This window comes from Nicotiana sylvestris, chromosome 12 (genome assembly GCF_000393655.2).
Source record: "Nicotiana sylvestris chromosome 12, ASM39365v2, whole genome shotgun sequence".
NCBI classification, from domain to species: domain Eukaryota; kingdom Viridiplantae; phylum Streptophyta; class Magnoliopsida; order Solanales; family Solanaceae; genus Nicotiana; species Nicotiana sylvestris.
In genome coordinates, this window is record NC_091068.1 from 124,214,017 (window position 1) to 124,232,493 (window position 18,477).

General features: G+C 40.6%; 1 protein-coding gene and 1 long non-coding RNA gene across 2 annotated transcripts; one reads left to right on the forward strand and one right to left on the reverse strand.

Moving 5' to 3' along the window:
- The first annotated feature begins 12,007 nt into the window (after positions 1-12,007).
- LOC104249548 (uncharacterized) lies at positions 12,008-14,257 on the forward strand. The gene is made up of 4 exons (XM_009805987.2): positions 12,008-12,504; positions 13,240-13,350; positions 13,732-13,812; positions 13,918-14,257. Exons 1-4 carry the CDS (start codon positions 12,259-12,261, stop codon positions 13,990-13,992), a joined length of 513 nt encoding a protein of 170 aa, XP_009804289.1. The 5' UTR covers positions 12,008-12,258; the 3' UTR covers positions 13,993-14,257.
- A 1,893-nt stretch (positions 14,258-16,150) lies between these two features.
- Positions 16,151-17,359, reverse strand: LOC138884325 (uncharacterized). The gene is made up of 2 exons (XR_011404493.1): positions 17,258-17,359; positions 16,151-16,730 (listed from the first exon to the last, which is right to left on the reverse strand). It is a non-coding gene; the product is annotated as an uncharacterized lncRNA (long non-coding RNA).
- Between the last annotated feature and the right edge of the window lie 1,118 nt (positions 17,360-18,477).

Sequence of the window (18,477 nt, forward strand, 5' to 3'; positions counted from 1 at the left end):
TGATGTAGAATATCATTTAAGTTTCAAATCTGAGTAAAAGTGGCTGTGTTTGTAAAACAGTAGATATCAATAGGACTGAGTTCAAATAATAAGTCAAGCAATGAGGAAACGGTGATAAAAATCCCCGAAGGGTTCAAATAGTTGGCACGAAGCCCAAATATGACAATCAGCTTAAATTATGATGATAACAATTGAATTTCAGTCAAATATTCGGTAAAATCATCAATCGGGATGGACCAAGTCACAATCCCCAGTAGTGAAAGACCCCACGCTCATCATCCAGTGCGTATCTTGCCTTAATATAGTACAACGATGTGCAATCCGGGATTTCAAACCCTCAGGACATCATTTACAACCATTACTCACCTCGAACTGGCTAATTCTCTAGCTCTCGACACCTTTGCCCCTCGAATTGGCCTCCACGCACGTCGAATCTATCCAAAATCAGAACGAATGCGTCACAATATGCTAAGGGAACAAAGCCCAAGTGAAAACATTCGAAAAATATCAAAAATCCCGAAATTAGCAAAACCCGAGCCCCGAGCCCAGGCCCACGTCTCGGAATCGGGTAAAATATACATTTTCCGAATCCTCATACCCTCACGAGTTTAACCATACCAAAATTATCCAATTCTGATACCATTTGGTCCTTCAAATCATCATTTTACATTTTTGAAAGGTTTCACAATTTTCTTCCAAAATTCCATCTTAAATCACGAATTAAATGATGAATTCAGTGATAGATTCATATATTCTAGCCAAATCTGAGTTAAAATCACTTACCCCGATGAATTTCTTGAAAAACCTTCGAAAAATCGCCAAAATCCGAGCTCTCTAGGTTAAAATATTAAATAAAACCCAAAACCTCATATTTATAGGTACCCCTCAGGTTTCAGCTACCGCGGCCGCACCAAAACGACCGCGGTCCGTGCAAGCCAGTGCGGTCCGCGCAAACGCAACCGCGGCCACACATGCCTTCCTTTGCAGTGACAGGATTTAGTATTTTGGCCATAACTTTTTCTACAGATGTCCAAATTACACTATCTTTACCTTTCTGGATACTATACACGAAGGGCTACAACTTTCGTTTTTGAATCACCTCAAAATTCCTTGTAGATCAAAAGAAATTAGCTTCCGATGTTGGACCAGCGGGAGGGTTCTTCACTGCGGCCGCGCCCACGTTTGTGCGGTCTGCATGACACCTACCGCGGCCGTGCCCGATTTTGTGTGGTCCGCACAGCACTCAACGCGGGCGCACTTATTTTTGTGTGGACCGCGTGAGTGAGTTCTGGGGCCTGCAACCCCTGTAGACCTGCTACAACTATGATTTTTGCACTAAAATATCCCGGAACCTACCCGGAACTTCAAACCAATTGTACCAACACATCCGATGACATCGTTCAAACTTTCTCAAAACTTCGGAACGCTCACAACAACATTAAATCACCAATTTAACATAGGATTCAAGCCTAAGAACTCCAAGAACTCTTAAATTATGCTTTCGATCAAAAGGTCTATCAAATCTCGTCCGAATGGCCTGAAATTTTGCACACACATCCCAAATGACACAATGAATCTACTGCAACTCTCGAAATTCCACTCCGACTCCTATATCAAAATCTCGCCTATCAACCAGAATTTGCCGAAATATCAATTTCGCCAATTCAAGCCTAAATCTTTTCTACATCTCCAAAACCCATTCCGATCGCGCTCCTAAGTCACAAATCACCTCCCGAAGCTAACCGAACCATCGGAACTCACTTCCGAGCCTTCTAACACATAAGTCAACACCCAGTTGACTTTTCCCACTTAAGCCTTTTTAAAAGAGACTAAGTGTCTCGTTTCTTACCAAATCCTCTCTGAACTCGAACTAATCAACTCGATCACATAAAACACGGATAACGAAGCATAAAGAAGCTGAAATGGGGGAAACAGAGCGGTAACTCATGAGACGACTGGCCGGGTCGTCACATCCTCCCCAACTAAAACAAACGTTCGTCCTCGAACGAGTCAAGAAACATACCTGAAGCCTCAAAAAGATGAGGATATCTGCTCCGTATCTCCCGCTCGGTCTCCCAGGTAGCCTCATCCATGGGCCGACCTCTCCACTGCACTTTCACTGAAGCCATATCCTTTGACCTCAACTTCCGAACCTGGCGACCCAAAATAGCTACTGGCTCCACATCAAAGGTCAAATCATCATCCAACTGAACCGGGTTGAAGTCCAAAACATGAGACGGATCCTCAATATACTTCCGGAGCATAGAAACATGAAATACCGGATGCACACTCGACAGGCTGGGTGGCAAAGCAAGCTCATAAGCCACCTCCCCAATCCTCCGAAGCACCTCAAAAGGCCTAATGAACCGATGACTCAAGTTGCCTTTCTTCCCAAACCTCATAACACCCTTCATGGGCGAAACCTTCAACAAGACCTTCTCACCGACCATGTAGGACACATCTCGAACCTTCCGGTCTACATAACTCTTCTGACGCGACTGCGCTGTATGAAGCCTCTCCTGAATCACCTTCACCTTCTCTAAGGCATCCCGAACCAAATCTATCCCCAATAGTCTAGCCTCGCTGTGCTCGAACCAACCAACCGGAGATCTACACCGCCTCCCGTACAAAGCCTCATATGGAGCCATCTGAATACTCGACTGGTAGCTGTTGTTGTAAGCAAACTCTGTAAGTGGTAGAAACTTATCCCATGAACCTCCAAAGTCAATAACACAAGCACGCAACATGTCCCCCAATATCTGAATAGTACGCTCGGACTGTCCGTCCGTTTGAGGATGAAACGTTGTGCTCAACTCTACCTAAGTACCCAACTCTCTCTGCACGACTCTCCAAAACTGCGAAGTAAACTGAGTACCTCTATCTGAGATGATGGATACCGGAACACCATGCAACCGAACAATCTCCCGAATATAAATCCCTGTCAACCGCTCTGAAGAATAGGTAGTACACACAGGGATGAAGTGCGCAGACTTGGTCAGCCGATCCACAATCACCCAAATAGCATTGAACTTATTCAAAGTTCGAGGAAGACCACTCACAAAATCCATAGTGACCCTCTCCCACTTCCACTCAGGAATAACCATCTGCTAAAGCAAGCCACCCGATCTCTGATGCTCATATTTCACCTGCTGACAATTGAGACACCGAGCTCTAAATCCCACGATATCTTTCTTCATTCTTCTCCACCAATAGTGCTGCCTCAAATCCTGATACATTTTCGCGGCACCCGGATGAATGGAATACCGGGAGCTATGGGCCTCCTCGAGAATCAACTCTCTAAGCCCATCCACATTGGGCACACAAATCCGACCCTGCATCCTCAACCCACCATCATCACCGACGGTCACATCTCTAGCATCATCATGCTGGACTCTGTCCTTAAGGACAAGCAAATGCGGATCATCATACTGGCGCTCTCTGATACGATCATATAAGAAAGACCGAGAAACCACACATGCCAACACCCGACTGGGCTACGAAATATCCAATATCACGAACCGATTGGCCAAGGCCTGAACATCAACTGCAAGGGGTCTCTCCCCAACTGGAATATATGCCAAACTCCCCATACTCACTGCCTTTCGGCTCAATGCATCGGCCACCACGTTGGCCTTTCCCGGATGGTATAGAATAGTGATATCATAATCCTTAAGCAACTCCAACCATCTCCGCTGCCTCAAATTAAGATTTTTTTGCTTGAACAAATGCTGAAGACTGCGATGATCAGTGAACACCTCACAAGATACGCCATACAAGTAATGCATCCAAATCTTCAATGCATGAACTATGGCAGCCAACTCCAAATCATGAACGGGGTAGTTCTTCTCATGAGGCTTCAACTGACGAGAAGCATAAGCAATAACTCTACCCTCCTACATCAACATACAACCAATCCCAACTCTCGAAGCATCACAATACACAGTATATGAACCTGAAACTGATGACAAAACCAATACTGGAGCTGTGGTCAAGATTGTCTTGAGCTTCTGAAAGCTCTCCTCACACTCGTCCGACCATACAAATGGAGCACCCTTCTGAGTCAACTTGGTCAAGTGTGATGCAATGGATGAAAATCCCTGAACAAACCGGCGATAATAGCCTGCCAACCCAAGAAAGCTACGAATCTATGTGGCTGAGGACGGTCTGGGCCAACTCTAAACTGCCTCTATCTTCTTCGGATCAACCTCTATACCCTCGCTGGACACCACGTGCCCCAAGAAAGCCATTGAACTAAGCCAAAACTCACACTTGGAGAATTTTGCATAAAGCTTCTCTTCCCTCAATATCTGCAACACAACCCTCAAATGCTCTGCATGCTCCTCCTGACTACGCGAGTATACCAGAATATCATCAATGAATACTATAACGAACGAATCAAGATAAGGCCGGAACACGCTGTTCATCAAATGTATGAATGCTGCTGGGGTATTGGTTAGCCCGAAGGACATAACAAGAAACTCATAATGACCATATCTGGTCCTGAAAGCAGTCTTAAGAATATCTGAATCCCTGATCTTCAACTGGTGATAGCCCGAACAGAGATCAATCTTGGAAAATACCCTCGCTCCTTGAAGCTGATCAAATAAATCATCAATGTGAGGCAAATGATACTTGTTCTTAATTGTTACTTTGTTTAATTGCCTATAATCAATACACATTCTCATCGTGCCATCCTTCTTCTTCACAAATAAAACCGGTGCACCCCAAGGGGACACACTAGGCCGAATGAACCCCTTATCTAGGAGTTCACTGAAGCTGTTCTTTCAATTCTTTCAACTCTGCTGGTGCCATACGATATGGCGGAATAGAAATGGGCTGAGTGCCCGGCACCAGGTCAATACCAAAATCAATGTCCCTGTCTGGTGGCATGCCCGGCAGGTCTGCAGGAAACACATCGGGAAAATCCCTCACAATTGGGACAGAATCGATACTAGGAGTCTCAGCTCCAACATCCCTTACAAATGCTAGATATGAAAGGTAACCCTTCCCAACCATACGCTGGGCCTTCAAGAAAGAGATCACTCTACTAGGGATATAATCAGTCACACCATGCCACTCGATCCGCGGTACACCCGACATAGCCAAAGTGACTGTCTTAGTATGACAGTCTAGAATAGCACGACATGGAGATAGCCAATCCATGCCCAAAATGACATCAAAATCCACCATGCTCAATAGCAATAGATCTACTCGGGTCTCCAGACCCCCAATATTCACCACACATGACCGGTACACACGATCTACAACAACAGTATCGCCCATTGGGGTAGATACATGAACAAGTAAAGCAAGAAACTCACGGGGCGTACCCAAATAACGAGCAAAGTATGATGACACATAAGAAAAGGTGGAACCGGGATCAAATAATACAGAGGCATCTCTGTGGCAGACTGAAACAATACCTGTAATGATAGCATCTGAAGCAATAGCATCTGGCCTGCCAGGAAGTGCATAAAAACGGGCCTGACTGCCCCCTAATCGACCTCCCCCTCTGGGGAGACCCCTAGCCGCATGACCTCCACCCCTAGATGGCTGGACGGGTGGTGAAGTAACTGGAGCAGAAGTCGAGGGCTGACCCCTCTGCTGGGACGAACTAGAAACACGACGAGGACACTGCCTCCACACATGCCCAAACTATCCACACTCAAAATAACTCCCAGGTGCTGGAGAAGGGGACTGAAGGTAACCCCTCGCACCGGAGTGACCAACTGATGCACTAGGCATAGAAGAACCCTGAGCCGACGGGGCACGAGATAAACTCTGGGCTGGAATGGCACTGAGTGATGGCTGGCCCCGCTGAGATCCATGATGACCATGACCCGAAGATGCCCCGCGATACTCTGGGCGGGCTAACTGAGCATGCCTGAAAGAACGACCCCTACCATGCTGAGACTGGCCCCTCGAAGAAACACCATTATAACTGCCAGATCCTCGAGGCCTCTTGGCCTCCCTCTCCTCTCGATCCTGACGGCAAACCGTCTCAATCTCACGAGCAATATTGACCACCTCCTCGAACGTAGCACCTAAAACCCTCTCTCGGGTTATAAGAATACGAAGGTGATAGTTAAGGCCATCAACAAATCTCCTAATCCTCTCACGATCTGTCGGAACCATCCAAATGGCATGACGAGCCAACTCAGAAAACCTCGACCCATACTGTGACACAGTCATATCCCCTTGTCGCAACCACTCGAACTGTCTACGCAGCTCCTCTCTGCGGGACTGCGGCACATACTTCTCCAAGAAGAGAGTGGAGAACTGCTGCCAAGTAAGGGGTGCTGCTCCAACCGGCCTACGTCTCTCATACGCCTCCCACCATGTGAAAGCAGCCCCAGTAAACTGAAAAGTGGTGAATGCCACACCACTAGTCTCAAGAATCCCTGTTGTACGGAGCATCCACTCACACTTATCAAGAAACCCTGGGCATCTTCGCCCTCGGCACCACTGAATGATGGAGGCTGGAGTCTACCAAACCTCTCAAGACGACGCTGCTCATCATCCAGCATAACTGGCACAACAAACTCCTGAGCTGGTGCAACCGGCTGAGCTGGAGGTGCCCCCAGTGTCTGTAGTCCCTGCACTACCTGCTCAGGTGTGCGAGCAGCGAGGGTCTGATTGCCTCTCCCGGCCTGTGAAGTAGTTGCTGCTGTAGTGGCTGAAACTGCCTGAGCCAGGCCAGTGCAAACTGATAAGATTAGTGCCAAGGCCTCCTGAAGACCCGGAACCACGATGGGCACAACTGGTGCCTGAACTAGTGCTGCTGGAGCATCTATAGCGGGAGCCTGATTTGGATCCGGGGCAGTCGGTGCATCAACAGGTGCTGCCCTCGCTGCTCTGCCTCTGCCACGTCCATGACCGCGTCCATGGCCTCTAGTGGCCTCAGTGGGTGGCACTGGTGGTCGTCCACCTCGTCCGGTAGCTCGCGTCCGCACCATCTGTGAGAGAATGGAATATTAGAAGTTTAGTACTCGGACCAACAAGTTCGCACGACAAGAGTTTCGAGAATATGAAAATTTTCCTAATTTTGCAGCCTCTCGAGGATAAATACAGACATCTCCGTACCGATCCACGAGACTCTACTAAACCTGCTCATGACTCGTGAGACCTAAGTAACCTAGGCTCTGATACCAACTTGTCACGACCCAATCCCCGAACCCGGTCGTGATGGCGCCTCTCGTGAAGACAAGGCCAGCCAGACCAAAATGGAACACCTATTTTAAACAGTTAATCATCATAAACAGTATTAAAATATAATGTAATACTCATAAATTGCAGAATTTTAACATTAACAATAGCAGGAACCATCCCGACACAGCCCAAACCGGGGTGTCACAAGTCATGAGCAACTAAGAAGTCCGAATACAAGTCTACTGAACACAAAATCCGATACAATAGTTCGGAAAAAAACATGGAAATGATAGGATAAGGGAGGCACGGGGCTGCGAACGCCAGCAGCTACCTCGTAGTCTCCAAATCACTGCCTGGACTGGGAGAAATCAGCACTTAGGAGCGGACTCTGCGATGCCTGAATCTGTACACATGGTGCAGGGAGTAATGTGAGTACTCCGACTTAGCGAGTAACAATTATGAATAATGGTTGAAAGTATGAAAACATGTAAAGACACGAAGCAATTCCATATTAAGCAGTAAAATCACTTAAAGCAGTAAATCAGTGAAAAATCAAATGATATTCTTTTTTAAAACAAGTAAAACAGGTAATTTAACAGGTAAATAACAAGTAGAAATTCTCCCCTCGGGCATAGTATCAATCTCTCAGCATAGTATCAGCCCCTCGGGCTCACTCTCAGTACAGTATCAGCCCCTCGGGCTCACTCTCGGAATAGTATCAGCCCCTCGGGCTACCTCACAATCACTCATATCAGCCCCTCGGGCATAGCATCAATCGCTCAAAACAATGGGTACCCGCGCTCATTATGGGTGTGCAGACTCCGGAGGGGCCCCTTACGGCCCAAGCGCTATATCAAGCCACCTCATGGCATCATCACTCGACACTCGACCATACATTACTCAAGCCACCTCGTGGCATATAAGGTATCTCAGGCCCTCAGCCTCATATCACTCAGCATATCCTCACATATGGCCCTCGGCCTCACTCAGTCCAAAAATCATCACAAGCCCCTTGGGCATTAGTAAAACAGTAGTTCTCAGCCCAAAACATGATGTAGAATATCATTTAAGTTTCAAATCTGAGTAAAAGTGGCTGAGTTTGTAAAACAGTAGATATCAACAGGACTGAGTTCAAATAATAAGTCAAGTAGTGAGGAAACAGTGATAAAAATCCCCGAAGGGTTCAAATAGTTGGCACGAAGCCCAAATATGGCAATCAACCCATATCATGATGATAACAATTGAATTTTAGTCAAATATTCGGTAAAATCATCAATCGGGATGGACCAAGTCACAATCCCCAGTAGTGAAAGACCCCACGCTCATCATCCAGTGCGTATCTTGCCTCAATATAGCACAACGATGTGCAATCCGGGGTTTCAAACCCTCAGGACATCATTTACAACCATTACTCACCTCGAATTGGCTAGTTCTCTAGCTCTCGACATCTTTGCCCCTCGAATTGGACTCCACGCGCGTCGAATCTATCCAATATCAGAACGAATACGTCACAATATGCTAAGGGAGCAAAGTCCAAGCGAAAACATTCGAAAAATATCAAAAATCCCGAAATTAGCAAAACCCGAGCCCCGGTCCCACATCTCGAAATCGGGTAAAATTTACATTTTCCGAATCCTCATACCCTTACGAGTCTAACCATACCAAAATTATCCAATTCCGATACCGTTTGGTCCTTCAAATCATCATTTTACATTTTTGAAAGGTTTCACAATTTTCTTCCCAAATTCCATCTTAAATCACGAATTAAATGATGAATTCAGTGATAGATTCATATATTCTAGCAAAATCTTAGTTAAAATCACTTACCCCGATGAATTTCTTGAAAAACCTTCGAAAAATCGCCAAAATCCGAGCTCTCTAGGTTAAAATATTAAATAAAACCCAAAACCTCATATTTATAGGTACCCCTCAGGTTTCAGCTACCGCGGGCCGCACCAAAACGACCGCGATCCGTGCAAGCCAGTGCGGTCCGCGCAAACGCAACCGCGGCCACACAGGCCTTCCTTTGCAGTGACAGGCTTTAGTATTTTGGCCATAAATTTTTCTACAAATGTCCAAATTACACTATCTTTATCTTTCTGGATACTATACACGAAGGGCTACAACTTTGGTTTTTGAATCACCTCAACATTCCTTGTATATCAAAAGATATGAGCTTCCGAAGTTGGACCAATGGGAGAGTTCTTCACCGCGGCCGCGCCCACTTTTGTGCGGTTCGCGCGACACCTACCACGCCCGCGCCCGCTTTTGTGCGGTCCGTACAGCACTCAACGCGGACGTACTTATTTTTGTGCGGACCGCGTGAGTGAGTTTCGGGGTCTGCAACCCCTGTAGACCTGCTACAGCTATGATTTTTGCACTAAAACATCCCGGAACCTACCCGGAACTCCCGGAACTTCAAACCAATTGTACCAACACATCCCATGACATCGTTCAAACTTTCTCAAAACTTCGGAACGCTCACAACAAATTAAATCACCAATTTAACATAGGATTCAAGCCTAAGAACTCCAAGAACTCTTAAATTATGCTTTCGATCAAAAGGTCTATCAAATCTAGTCCGAATGGCCTAAAATTTTGCACACACATCCCAAATGACACAATGAAGCTACTGCAACTCTCGGAATTCCACTCCGACCCCTATATCAAAATTTCGCCTATCAACCAGAATTTACCGAAATATCAATTTCTCCAATTCAAGCCTAAATCTTCTCTACAACTCCAAAACCCATTCTGATCGCGCTCCTAAGTCACAAATCACCTCCCGAAGCTAACCGAACCATTAGAACTCACTTCCGAGCCTTCTAATATATTAGTCAACACCCGGTTGACTTTTCCTACTTAAGCCTTCTTAAAAGAGACTAAGTGTCTCATTTCTTACCAAATCCTCTTTGAACTCGAACTAATCAACTCGATCACATAAACACGGATAACGAAGCGTAAAGAAGCTGAAATGGGGAAAACAGAGCGGTAACTCATGAGACGACTGACCGGGTCGTCACAAATACTATTTAAATTTCACTAGAAAATTATAAATATGTTATGTGAGTTGGATACAGTAGTATTTTAACTTCAGTAGAGTTATAAAACGACTCAGATGGGGCATACAAACATGATAAGAATTTTTTAGTATAGAATAATTATAAATGAGCATTATGTAATAGAAAAGGCAAGAATTTTATAGTATAGGCTAATCATTTTAAACTAATGTGAAATTTAATTTTTTTTTTATTGAAAGCATTTGGGTTTGGGTCAAATTACTTTAAGGAAGAAATGAATCTAAAGTGGGTACGATCCATTTAAGCTTATGTGACATTTATTTTTAGATTTTTCTCATTAAAATTTATGCCATGTCATATTTATGGTAGGGTTTTGAGCCAAAATGACTTTTAAGTGACAATGATAAAGTTTATTTACTTTTAAGTAACAAAAAATAGTTGAGTGACTTTAGTGAAATTGAAAGATAGTTGAATGACCATAAGTGAAATTAACCCCTCCAATAAAGGGTATCAAAGGGGAGGGAAAAAAAGAAAAAAAAATGCGGAACACCACATCTAAAGTAAACGTAAAATTAATTACTATCATTTTTTCTTTATGAAAACGAATTAATATTTATAGAAACTGCTTAAAAGGTTAGATAGGAATAATAATTACTTTTTTGTTTCCAAATTAATTGTCATATTTTGTTTCTAGAGAATCAAGTTGACTAATATTCGAAGTTAGATTGAATCAGATCAACACACTATTTTAAAACTAAAATATAGATATTTGTAACATATATGAAAAGCTATAATTTTTTCATTTAAATATGATAAAAAACTTATTTTAAAATGTTGGATCAAAATTCATATATTTGACTCTTAAGAAGAAACATAACCAATAATTTGAAACGGAGGAGATAATAATTTTTGGGTGTAACGAAGTCTTAGATTTGTTGTTTTGACATATTTGTACATGAAACTTGGACATGTAGCTTGTATATATCCAATACAAGACACATAACGAGAACGAATTTCCCGATGGATAAAGGGACTTGAGCAACAAAAACGAGATGATCTTTGTCTTATCTAAAACTACTTTTGTTGGTTAAAAATTGACCGGGTTCGAAATATAAGGGTCAAAGCGACTAACTTTTAGTATGAATTTGGACCTTAATTTTTTAATTTCCTCGAAATATAATTTGCTTCCTTACAAGTTACGTAATATACTATTCTCTCCGTTTTATTTTATGTAATATTGTTTGGCTCAATATGAAGTTTAAAAAAGAAGTACAAACTTTTAAAATTTATGATTTAAATTTATATATATATATATATATATATATATATATATATATATATATATATATATATATATATATATATATGACTATAAATTATCTCACAAAGAGTAAACAAGAAGTTTAAAATTAAATTATTTTTTAATACAAAATCAACAGTCATGTGACTCAGGGTAAACTGCCTATATCATATCCCTTGGAGTGTGATCTTTTCTCGAACCCTGCATGAACACATAAGGCTTTGTACACCGAACTGTCTTTTAATCGAATATTAATAAGAATTTTTGATAATTAATATTTGGAAAAGTTATAATCAAAATGAAAAATTTATTCAATTCTTCAAGTAATAATAGTGTTGTATAAAACAAATCTTTACCATTACTTTTCCAAGTTTTTCCATCACTTCTAGTGGAGAGTGGAGACAAGCTTTGAAATTGAATAGACATAAAAATCCATGTTCTTTTTATGAGTGGGTAGTGGTTGGGTCATTTCACTGTTAGTCTTTTACAGTACCATCCAGAGAACTATTTACAAACCCCCCCCCACATATTTTCAAGTATTTCTCTTTTACACCCCTTTAGTGGGTCCTAAAAATACTAAACAAAACTTTAGCAGTGTGCTGTTGATAACTTTTTACAATAAAGGCCTGTTGCCCTTTGTTCATAAGCACCTACAACAGTAAACAAAAGGGTCCATTTCATTCATACCCAAGCAGAAAAAAGCAAAAGATAAAGTGAAAAAAATTGAAGAAGAAGAAGAAGGGGTTTTTCTTTTTGTTGTTGTAGTGAAGTTGAAGAAAACAAGAAGAAATGCCAAATCAAAAGCAAGGAAGTGAACAGCTACAAACACTGATGCAATCAGGTCAAATTTCGGGGTCTTTGAGTTTTAATGGGGCTTTAACTAAAGAAGATGAAGAGATGTCTAGGTCTGCTCTTTCTACTTTCAAAGCTAAAGAAGAAGAAATTGAGAAAAAGAAAATGGAAGTCAAAGAAAGAGTTCAAGCTCAGTTGGGTCGGGTCGAAGAAGAAACTCGGCGTTTAGCCATTATTCGTGAGGTATCTCTCCTTTTTCTTCCTTATTTTCTCTTTTGTTTGTTTTTTACCAGTTCCTTTTTCTCAACATTAATGCTAATTTTCTTGTTGGGGTTTTAACGTAATACTGGAATTTAATTTTTAAAGTTGATTTTTTTTTGGTGAGATCTTGTGCATTTTTTGGAAATACACATATGTGTTGGTTTTTCTTTTGATTTTTTGCTTTTAGGTAGGGGTTTCCATTTTGGACCTTGACAGTAGAACATCTTTAGACTACTACTGCTACGTTATGAACACAGATTTGGGTTTGCATATTTTTATAAAGTTAGTTTTAATTTTTAATTAGGGTTAATGGATAATTCAAGATAGATTAAGTTATGCCAGATTATCTTATCACCATCTTGAAATTGGGCTCAACCTTTTGACCAGCTAAAAAAGAAATACAAATTTCTCTATTCTTTTCTATTTGCTTTATGGTTTTTCCTCCTTTTTTGGTTGTTATTAAAAAAAGGTTTATTGAGGATGAAACAGGAAGGAGGTGGGGGGGGGGGTTGGAATTATCCTGAAGCTAAAAGATCTCTGATCTGTCAAAATTGGTCGTTTTCAATGAGGGTTTTATGCTTTGCTATTGTTTTTGCCATTTAATAGTTGAAAATGAGTATGAGTTTTGGAAATTGAAGTATTTGAGAAGGTTAAAATCAAGATTTATCTCAGTTTCCATCCAACTTATGCCTTATTTAAATTCAACTTAATTATCAGGAGCTAGAAGCATTAGCTGATCCAAAGAAGAAAGATGTTCAAATCGTTCGGAAGAAGATTGATGCTGTCAACAAAGAGTTAAAACCCCTGGGACAGACCTGCCAGAAGAAGGTGAAATATATATGCCTCTATTTTCTTGTTTTTTCTTTGTTTTTTCCCCTTCATTAGATTGTATATCATATAATAAGTACAATCCTAGTAATAATAACCCTTGGGGGTCGTTTGGTACAATGGTGGGATATCCCACGGGATTAGTATCCCACCTTTTATATGGAAGCTAATCCCACCATTTTAGTGTAAAAGTTATCCCGGGATTAGCTAATACCCCAAACCAAACATGGGATAAAGTTGATCCCAAATTCTATCCCGGGATTATTATCCTTATCCCATGTACCAAACGACCCCTTAGAGTTAGTTAATCCCAATATGTGGTTGAAGTGTTAACTTATCCATGAAGCTCATTAACGAGACTTTTTGGATCTGTGAATGCAGGAAAAAGAGTACAAAGAAGCTCTTGAGGCGTTCAATGAAAAGCACAAGGAAAAAGTACAGCTAATAACAAGATTGATGGAGGTGAGCATGAGTTTATAATTTAAAACCAGTTTGTATTTGGAACTTGTCTCAACATATTTGATTTGCAGAAGCTCACTGAATCTTGTGTGTTCAATGTACGTGCAGTTGGTGGGTGAAAGCGAGAAACTGCGACTGAAGAAGTTGGAGGAGCTGAGCAAGAGCATAGAAACAATACGCTGAATAACCAGTAAAACTTCCCCTGACTAATTAGGCTTGTGTGATATATCTTAATATTCTAAGAAAGTGAAATTTCTATTTATATATGGGTGTTGGTGTTTGATTGTATTTCATCTTCTTGTTCTTTTTCTGCGTATGTTGTCTGATCATTTTTGTCTCTGAGGGATGATCATTGTCTAATTTTAGGTCTTAAAGGGAAAAACCCTGTAAACAGGTTTGTAACTATAACAAGTCTCAAAAACTGTGGATTCTTTTGCTTTTGTCTTCACATCTCAATCTTTTGATGTGTAGTTGGTTTGGACATCTCTTTCAAGTTAGTTAAGCGATACTGTTCAGTCTAGTGGATGTATTAGGAGGTCCCTGTGTTATAAAATAGTGCCCTGATTTCTTCTTGTCCTTGTATTTGTGGACTAAAAGCAAAGATCAATCTGTTGATTAGAATTCCCCTTTAGAGAACATGTTTAAGAAGATCAATTTGAAACAGCCTCTCTGCATACACACTACCCTCCTCAGACCCCACTTGTGAGATTTTATTGGGTCGTCGTTCTTGTTGTTTAAGAAGATCAATTAAAGAAAATCTTGAGCTGACTCTCACATTAAGGTGAAACAAATTTTTTAGCTTGATGATTAGTTTGAAAGTGCATAAGCAGATATTACAAGTATAATGGTAGAAAGAGAGAGAAACTCTGATTCTGATTGCAATTCAATTTGGTCTTTCTTAGTTCTATGGTTTACACTACGTCTCTTGAATTAGATTTCTTTGAGCTTTTCTTTCTTCCACTTTTTGTGTTGCCTAGCATTTTGTCTAAGATGGCCAATTTCAAGAAGTACATGCTCCAAGTTAAGAGGAAATGGTTCTAACATACTCCCTTCATGTGGCAAAGCTTGAATTAGCACAGAGTTAAAGAAATAAAGAAACTTTTAAAGCTTTTGGTCTAATATATATCATAGATATTTGTGTGACTATAAAAATTTCTTATTAAGAGTAAAAGGGGAAGTTTAAGTTAAATTCTTTCCAAATTTAGAAAAGTTGTCATTCTTTTTGGAACAGACTAAAAAAGAAATATTGCCACATAAATTGGAACAAAGGAAGTAACGCTTTATATAAGTTGAATAGAAGAAATGATCCACTCTTTACATAAGTTGAATAGAAGAAAATGATCTTGCAAATATTTCTTATTTGTAAGAATAAAGATCTCTTGAGAGATTAGACATAAGTTTTTTGAAAGAAATTTTCATTGGTCCACAAAATCAATTGACCCTTAAGTTAGTAGTCGAACTTTTGGGACAGACTAACCAACAATAACATATCCAGTATAATTCCATAAATGGGGTCTGGGGAGGGTAGTGTAAATGCAGATCTTACCTCTACTTTATGTTGGTAGAGAGGTGGTTTTCGATAGATCCCCGGTGATCATGCCCAACTCTAGTCCTAAAAAGGATAAGCGGTCGCTGCAAATATAATTCGGTCTAAGAGTCCAGAGTCGAATCCCACAGAGAACTAAGGTTTCGCTATAACTGTTTACTATCACTCAGAAGGCAAACTCGAACAATTCCTAAGTTATAAAGATTAACACTCTTATGTCTAACTAAATAATTAACAAATTAAAGTAGTAAATTAACAAATACAGATACTAAGGATTGAAGATTAAATTAAGGAGGTCTAGAGTTATGATTTCCCCAATTATCGGAGTCCTTCATGTTATGTCTTCTATAATTTCGCCTAATTATTCTCTACTGATCATCAGCACTCGACTTCTCGTAATTCTCTCTCGAGCAACTACAATAATGTACTAGTAATATTCTCTCAAACTACGCTAGCTCGCACTTTTTCACCGCTCACTAGGATCACGTCAAAGCTTCGTTATCTCTAATCTCGCTTTTAAACCCACCATATTGATTTCTCATATACCTTAGGAGTGACGTTGTTCAACAACCACCTAAATATATATCCTTTCTCAAGCAACACATAGGAAACAACCTCTCTGCCCCTCGGGGTAGGGGTAAGGTCTGCGTATATATTACCCTCCCCAGACCCCACTTGTGAGATTATACTGGGATGTTGTTGTTGTTGTTGTCTCAAGCAACACATACTAAATAGGCATAGTCAATCGATGGTCATTCAATCACCTGAAATGAGCACGAAAGTTGAACAAGTAGATAAATCCAAAGGGTAAATTATATTAAAATATAACAGGAACTCATCCTCCAAGAGATTCCATCAAAACTCTAGATAATAAATTAGCTACTCATAATAGTATGTAAAACTACAATGCTAAAAGTCATAACCAACGATGAAAAATAGGAAGAAGAAAGGAAAAACTCGTGGTTGAATCTTCCTTCTGGCTCCCAGCGTATTCTTGCCTCTTTGGGTGTTGTCTAACTCTACAGTAGTGTCTCCCCCTCAAAAGGACGTTTTATGATGTATTTATATCAATTAGGGTGGATGTGGGGCGTCCTTGATATCTCATAATTCGAAAAGAACACACCAAGTCGCGTGCTAAAGTTGGTGCAACGCGCGACTTCTAGCACGCTCCCAGCTACTTTTTCTTCTTCTTTGTTCTTTTGCGTGCCAGGTCCAGTGCCAACCACCATAGTGCAACTTTTTTTGTTCATTCTCCAGGCCATTTCGCGTCTACTTTCATGCAATGCACTAATTGTGGCACGCTCCCAAGTCTGGCATCTCTACTCTATTTGCATTAAATCATCCAATTCTCGCCAACTTCCATCCAAATTCATTCCTACACACAATAAACATGTAATGGACATATTATATGTTTATAAACATGTAATCTCCCGCAACTCACATAAGAAATAATATGCAAACATACTTAAAAACATGCATTTTTCATCATTTATCACCCGGCTCAGGCAAGCATAAGCACAACGGTTAAGTACGAGAAATGCAATAATAAAGAAGGAAAAGGGAGTAGTAACAACATCAGGGTAAGAATAAAATCGAGGCAGAAACAACATCAGATATCGTGGTACATTTGATAGATTTCACAATGGTCCCTGAATTGACTACTAGAATGGACAAGAAAGACGCTTGACCACTAATCTTCTACCCTAATTTTTAACCTCCACACTCTCCTATCGAGGGTTATCTCCTCGGTAAGTTGAGGATAGTCATGTCTTATCTAATTACCTCTTCCCAGTCCTTCTTAGCCTACCTCTCCCTCTCCTTAAACTCGCTATCGGGACAGACTATGGTTAATACAAAAGTAAAAAAGAAAGGTGGATTCATTAACGGTACACTATATTGTACCTTTGCATTTATACACATCGATTGGCTCTAGCAAGGAAACAGATGACTCAGAAATTCTGGACTGACTCTAAGCAAGAATTGCAGGCTTGTCATGTAAGTGTGCCATCCATATTGTGGTCCTTCACCATGTTCCAAATGTTTGTTCTGCTCTGTTTATGATTTATCCCCACACAATCCTTCAATTTTAATTACAATATCAACCAATCAGGCTAGTGTGCTATATCTATAAGACTTTGTTTTTAAGTTTTATGTATCTAGAAAATTTTAAAGTCAAGAAACTCAATCTAAGAGTTACTACTACTTACTAGTGGCAGAGCTATCTGGGGTACGGAGACAACCGAGCAAGTTTCCTGGATTCTGGTTGGAAATAGAGTCATGACAAAAACCCTAATATAGCCATAATAGCTAACTACTTTGCCTAGATATTGCTATACTTGATAGATTTCAAAATGGTCCCTAAATTGACAACTCGCAAGAAATTGGGGCCATTCATATTTTCTTCTTCATCATAATTAAAGCTTAATCTCAGTTGCATAATGAAGGCATAATCTCCCAAGGGTCCGATGTTATCAAAGGCGCGCAAGCGAGGATCAGAACATGTTGAGCGCTTCGCATCGTTTAGCGGGCGCTTTAGTATTGTCATCAAGGTTCTAAAGCTTTTCCTTGCCAATGAGCATATTCCTGAAGCGGTGACACTAAACAATTGATATTTCACTTTATCGTAAATTTTCTTCAATTTTTTTGTTCATATATTTGGTATTCATGCTTGTAGTTATTAGTCTTAGACTTCATTTGCGCCTTTCTTCATTAAAGTCCACGCTTTATTTGCGCTTAAAGCTCCAACAAACCTTAGAGTTTTTTTTCCCCGCCTTTGATAACACTGCAAGGTATGTTGACTTACATGTCTAAAGAATCTTGGCCAACCCTATATACTAAAAGGGTAGCATGGTGCACTAGCCATTCAGTATTCATGCAGAGTTCGGAGAAGGGTCGTACCTCAAGGGGTGTGATGTAGACAATCTATTATAATGCAATCATTAGTGGCTGCTTATGCACTGATAAATCAAATTCAATGGGTCTATACATGAGCATATAGTTACGTGGACACAACATAAACTTGAAGCCTTGAACAATTTATATAATTGAATAATTTTAAAACAAATTTATAGTTATACTACATAAGTTTAGATCCGCTGCAACGAATTAAATTTGTGGTTCTA

Bases quoted from the DNA above. Each gene is read 5' to 3' on its own strand.
- LOC104249548 (XM_009805987.2), top strand. From the start codon at position 12,259: ATGCCAAATCAAAAGCAAGGAAGTGAACAGCTACAAACACTGATGCAA. The intron at 13,351-13,731 runs GTGAAATATATA...CTGTGAATGCAG, and splicing joins GACAGACCTGCCAGAAGAAG to GAAAAAGAGTACAAAGAAGC. The intron at 13,813-13,917 runs GTGAGCATGAGT...ATGTACGTGCAG, and splicing joins TAATAACAAGATTGATGGAG to TTGGTGGGTGAAAGCGAGAA.